The sequence below is a fragment of the Chelonoidis abingdonii genome, chromosome 4, assembly GCF_003597395.2.
Source record: "Chelonoidis abingdonii isolate Lonesome George chromosome 4, CheloAbing_2.0, whole genome shotgun sequence".
NCBI lineage: Eukaryota > Metazoa > Chordata > Testudines > Testudinidae > Chelonoidis > Chelonoidis abingdonii.
The window spans coordinates 2,392,945-2,399,109 of NC_133772.1; the positions used below are offsets into that span (position 1 = coordinate 2,392,945).

Genomic DNA, 6,165 nt, shown 5'->3' on the forward strand with positions numbered 1-6,165 from the left:
GCTGCCTCTGTCTCACTCATGGCCTTCCAACTCTGTGCCTGGCAGTCCACGCCACACACCACACCACAGGCCCCCAACAAGCACTGGGCTGCTGGCAGACCCCTGCCCCCTCCCTTATCTGGCTTGTTGGTTTCTCCGCCTTAGTCTCCCCTGCAACTGCCCCCTGGAAACTCCCACTGAAACTCCCCTGTTAGCAGCTCTGTTTGCTGGCTCCTGTGCCGCTGCAGCTGTCAATGATTCAACCTCCACGCAACCCAACCTTCATCAGTGGCCCAACCTCCACTCATCCTAACTCAACCCAATCTTTGCCTACGCCCTAACCCCCACGCAACCTAACTGAGCCCAGGCTTTGCCAATGACCCAACCTCCACCCCACTCAACCAAACCCAACCTTCACCAATAGCCCAACCTCTACCCAACCCAATGCCACTTTCACCACTGGCCCAGCCTCCACTCAGCCCAACCTTCCTAATGGTCTAACTTCTATACAGCTCAACCCAACCATTGCCAATGGGCCAACCTCCACCCAACCCACCTCCCAGTCTCCACCCCACTCAACCCACCCCTGTGTACCCTTCACCTCAACTTCATACATCCCTCAATTCCACTCTTCTGTGCATTTCCCCCGCACCATGCGCTCCCCAATCTACAGCCAACCCACCTCTATGGCCCACTCCCATATACCCCTCACCCCTCAATTTCCCCATGCACCTGTGACTCCAGTAGGCCTGGAACAGGGTCCTCCTTGGTCAGCATGGGGGGCTCGTCTGTCCCCTCAAGCAGCAGCATCCCAGAGTCTGCACCCAGAGAGGAACGAAGACAAGGGAGTATCCTGGGGTTATAGGTCCTTGGTGCCAGCTCACCCCCAGTAACCCCATGCAGCCCCACTCTGCTGTAGCCCTCCGGGAAGCATGGCCATCCGGCTGCCTGGGTCCCATCCCCTCACTCCCTGGGGGCTTGAAGTGATGCATCCTGGACTCCCTCATGCCCTAGGAGTGCTGGGGGTCCTGAGCTCCACGCGCTCCCTCCCTCCCTCCTTTTGGGGCTGGAAACACGGCTTCCCTCGCCCGCACCACGGCACTTACCCCCTTCCTGCCCCAGCATGGGGGGCTGCGAGTCCTCTGCTTTCAGTTCCCCCAGCGGGGTGGGGGTTGCCGTCTGGCTGCGATCGGGGGTTGGGCTGGAGCTGGTGTCTCCCCCCTTGGCCAGGGAGGTCTCAGACAATGAGCTCTGGTTGCTGTTCTCATCTGCAAAGGGGAGAGGGTTACAGGTAAGGCCCGTCTCGGATGCCTGGGTCCCATCCCTCACTCCAGGTGTGTTGGGCACACTGCCATCCCAGACGCCTGGGTCCCATCCTCTCACTCCAGGTGTGTTGGGCACACTGCCATCCCGGACGCCTGGGTCCCACCCTCTCACTCCAGGTGTGTTGGGCACATTGCCATCCCGGATGCCTGGGTCCCACTCTCTCACTCCAGACGTGCTGGGCATGCTGCCATTCCGGATGCCTGGGTCCCATCCTCTCACTCCAGGTGTGTTGGGCACTCTGCCATCCCAGACACCTGGGTCCATCCCCTCACTCCAGACATGCTGGGCACATTGCCATCCCGGATGCCTGGGTCCCATCCTCTCGCTCCAGGTGTGTTGGGCACATTGCCATCCCGGACGCCTGGGTCCCATCCTCTCACTCCAGACATGCTTGGCACGCTGCCATCCCAGACATCTGGGTCCATCCCCTCACTCCAGACGTGCTGGGGACACTGCCATCCTGAATGCCTGGGTCCCATCCTGTCATCCCCTGAGGGCTGGGAGCACGGACATCCCAGAAACCTGGGTCCCATTCCCTTGCTCCCCAGGGACCCTTTGGGATGAACCTTTCTGGTGCCATCCCAAATGTCCAGTCCCATTCCGGACACCTAGGTCCTACCTCCTCAGTCTCTGGGGGCGGGGGTCAGAGTCCTGCTCCGCCCTCAAGGATGAGGGCACACCTGAGCTAGTATTAATGGGGGATCTTCACTCCCCCAATATCTGCTGGAAAACAGTGGGAGCAAAACACACTACGTCCTGCCAATTCTTAGCGTGGGTAGGGGACAGCTCTCTGATCCAGGGAACAGTGTGGGGCTGGTTCGGACCAAGAGGGACAAATTAGTTGCCAATGTGAAGGTGGTCGGGAATTTGGGAGGAACAATCGAGATCTGACAGGTTTCAGGTTCCTGTGGAAAGGAGGACCTGAGAACAGCAAAACAAGGCCACAGGACTTCAGAAAGGCGGATGTTAGCTGACTGGGAGAAATAGCAGGCGGTGTCCCATGGAAAGAAGAGGAATCCAAGGAGGCTGGCAGATCCTCAGAGATTTGATAATACCAGCGGCTCAACATCAAGCTATTCCGATGCTGAGGAAAGGGAAGCGCCCAGGTGGCTGCACAAGGAGCTTTTTAGCGCTCTGAAACCCACAAGGGCATGTCCCCAAGAACATCTACATGGGAACAGCAGGAGCGTGTAGAGACACAATCAGGAAGGCCAAGACACAGAGTGAGTTACAGCTGGCAAGGAGGGGTTCTTCAAACGCGCCGGCCAAAACAGAAAGAACAAAGACAGTCAGGGCCGCCCAGAGGCGGGGGGCAAGGGGGGGCAATTTGCCCCAGGCCCTGCAGGGGCCCCCACGAGAATATAGTATTCTATAGTATTGCAACTTTTTTTTATGGAAGGAGGCCCCAAAATTGCTTTGCCCCAGGCCCCCTGAATCCTCTGGGTAGCCCTGAAGACAGTGCGGGTCCTCTGCTCGGTGGAGAAGGGGAGCTGATGACGGAAGATGATAGGAAGGCAGAGCTGCTCAATATTTACTTTGCTGCAGGCTTCACACACAAAATGACGCGTGTCCGGGCAACTCACGAAGTTGCTGCAGACAAAATCGGGGAAGGGCTGCAGATTGGGATAAATGAAGCATGCCCTGGAGATCTTCTGACCAACTTGAATGAATTCAAGTCAGCGGGGCCAGAGGCTCTTCACCCCAGGGCGCTGACGGAATTAGCTGAAGACTTCTCAGAACCACTGGCAATAGTATTTGCCAACTCACGGGTGATAGAAGAGGTCCCGGAAAGGCTACTGTCATGCCCATCTTTGAAAAGGAGGAGCCAGGGGTCTATAGACCAGTCAGCCTGACTTGGATACCTGGGAAGCTACTGGAGCAACGCATAAAACCTTCAATCTGTGAATGCCGGGAGGATGAACGGGGTGACCACCAGCAGCCAGCGTGGATTTACCAAGAACAAATCCTGCCAAACCAGCTTGATCCCCTTCTTTGACGGGGTAGCGGGTTTGGGGGATAGGGGGAAAGTGGTGGACATAATATAACTGGATTTCAGCCAGTCCCACATGACGTTCTGAGAAGTAAACTGGAAAAATGCGGGCTCAGAACAAATACCATGAAGTGGACACATCATTGGTTGAATGACTATGAATGGAATGATCTCAGTTTCCAGGGAGGACTCAAGTGGGGTTCCATAGGGATCTGTTCTGGGTCTGGCGTTGAACATCTTTATTAATGACCTGGCTGGAAGAATAGGAAGCTTACTGGTCAAATTTGCAGATGACACAAAGCTGGGGGCATGCCAACACTTTGGAAGGTAGAGGGATTTTGATACATTGGAGAACTGGGCCACAGCCAGATTGAAATTCAATACACACAACGGGAAATGCCTGCCTAGGAAGCAGTATGGCAGAGCGGGATCTGGGGGTCAGAGTGAATCACAAGCTACATATGAGTCAACAGTGTAACAAGCAAACCTCATTCTGGGCTGTATTAGCAGGAGCGTTGTAAGCAAGACACGAGAAGCGATTCTTCCGCTCTGCTCTGCACTGATTAGGCCTCAGCTGGAGTGCTGTGTCCAGGTCTGGGCACCGCATTTCAGGAAGGATGTTGACAAATTGGAGAAAGTCCAGAGAAGAGCAACGAGAATGACTAAAGGTCTAGAAAACAGGACTTATGAGGGAAGATTGAAAAAACTGGGTTTGTTTAGTCTGGAGAAGAGACGACTGAGAGGAGACATGAGAACAGTTTTCAAGTATGTAAAAGGTTGTTACAAGGAGGAGGAAGAAGAATTGTTCTTCTTAACCTCTGAGGACAGGACAAGAAGCAATGGGCTTAAATTGCAGAAAGGGCGGTTTAGGTTGGACATTAGGAAAAGCTTCCTGTCAGGGTGGTTAAGCACTGGAATAAATTGCCTAGGGAGGCTGTGGAATCTCCATCATTGGGGATTTTTAAGAGCAGGTTGGACAAACACTGTCAGGGATGGTCTAGATAATACACCTCTACCCCGATATAACGCGACCCGATATAACACGAATTCAGATATAACGCGGTAAAGCAGCGCTCTGGGAGGGTGGGGGGGCACTGCAGTGGATCAAAGCAAGTTCGATGTAACACGGTTTCACCTATAACGCGGTAAAAAATTTTGGCTCCCAAGGACAGCGTTATATTGGGGTAGAGGTGTACTTAGTCCTGCCGTGAGTGCAGGGGACTGGACTAGACGACCTCTCAAGGTCCCTTCCAGTCCTACAATTCTAAAGACAAATGTACAGTGCTACACGTAGGGAAGAAAAACCAAATGCTCAAATACAGAAGTGGGGGGGATAACTGGCTTGGCAGGAGCACTGCTGGGAAGGATCTGGGAGTCGTGGTGGATCACAATCTCCACGTGAGTCAGCCATGCGATGCTGTTGCAAAAAAAAATTTAAAAAAGCAAATCCAGTTAACAGAAGTGTCGCATGCAAGTCACAGGAAGGGCCAGTCCTGTTTAGGCCTCGGCTGGAGGACTGTGTGCAATTTTGGGCACCGGTGTATAGACGGGATGTGGAGACTTTGGAAAGGGCCCAGTGGCAAGTGGCAAAGATGGTCAAAGGGATGGCAGGCAGGCCACTGGGAAAGGCTGGAAGGACCTGGGTATGCTTGGAAAAGAGGAGAATGAGAGGGAAACATGGCGATGGTCTTCAAATACTTGAAAGGTAGCATAAAAAGGATGGAGAACAGTTGTTCTCTCTTGGAGGGCAGGACCAGAGGCCGTGGGTTCAAACTGCAGCAGAGCAGATTTAGATAAAATCTCAGGAACAACGTCCTGAGTGTCAGAACAGGCGGACAATGGAACAGACCTGCCTAGGGAGGGTCATGGAAGCTCCTTCACTGGAGGGTTTTAAAAGGAGGCTGGATGGTCACCTGTCTGGGATGGTTTAGACAGAACAGATCCTGCAGCTGGGCAGGGGGTCAGACTAGATGAGCCTTGTGGTCCCTCCTCACCCTGTGGCTCTCTGCCTGAGCCCCACTGCCCCCTCCTGAATTCTCATGCCTAAGTGAGCTGGGGATGCTGCGGGAGCCTGCCTGGATCCCCTCCCCAGCCAGCAACGTACCATTCAGGTCCAGCATGAGGAGGGCGGGGTTGGTCCGGGGGCTGGGCACGCGCCCCCTCCTCTCCCGGCCCTTGTGCCTCTCCCCACTACCGGCCAGTCGCCGCTTCTCCTGCAGGGAGGGGAAGAGAGCAGGGGGGTAGAGATGGCCTCCAAATGGTGGAGGGGTGGAAAGGAGGGGCAAAGGGACAGACAGACGGGGCGGAGTTGGGACAGACGGGCACCCAGCCCCTCTCTCACCTCATCCCGGGGGTCCACAATGGGCACCCACTTGTAGATTCTCAGAGACGTGTCACCCACCGTCACCCAGCGCTTCTCCCTGGGTAGGGGGAGAGGAGGAATTAAACTGGCTGGATTATAGCCCTCCAGAGATTCCCCCCACCCTCAAAATCTTCAGAGATTCCCCTCCACCCCCATATACCTGATTGTAAGGCAAATTCACTAGCAGAAGTAGTAGGTTATTATCCATTAAGCAGCGCTAAAGGACTGATGCCATTAGCTAGCTGCGTTGGTGCAGAGCTAAAGAGGCCAGGCCTTTAGCTAGTAGCAGTGGTAGTTTATCATCCTCTGTCATGAGGGATGAAACCCTCAACTAGCATCCTTCTACCCCCTGAGTTAAAGCAGAGCCTCCTTTAAACAGCAGCAGCAGTAAGCTGTTATCTTCTTTTGGCCGGTGTCACACATATCACCTAGGCCAGGGTAAATAATTTGACAGCCATTCATGTCTCAGGAGCAATTTCCACAGAAAAAGGGAGGCGAATGATAAACA

The 6,165-nt window shown here is 54.3% G+C and overlaps 1 protein-coding gene across 1 annotated transcript in view; it reads right to left on the bottom strand.

Moving 5' to 3' along the window:
- The window catches only part of BCL7C (BAF chromatin remodeling complex subunit BCL7C), a 15,074-nt gene that overhangs the window by 5,686 nt on the left and 3,223 nt on the right, over positions 1 to 6,165 (bottom strand). Inside the window, exons 2-5 of the mRNA XM_032765188.2 lie at positions 5,637 to 5,779; positions 5,400 to 5,508; positions 1,086 to 1,247; positions 712 to 797 (exon numbers count right to left, since the gene is read on the bottom strand). Of these exons, the coding sequence (XP_032621079.2) occupies positions 712 to 797; positions 1,086 to 1,247; positions 5,400 to 5,508; positions 5,637 to 5,779 (500 nt within the window). The remainder of the gene's footprint in view (positions 1 to 711; positions 798 to 1,085; positions 1,248 to 5,399; positions 5,509 to 5,636; positions 5,780 to 6,165) is intronic.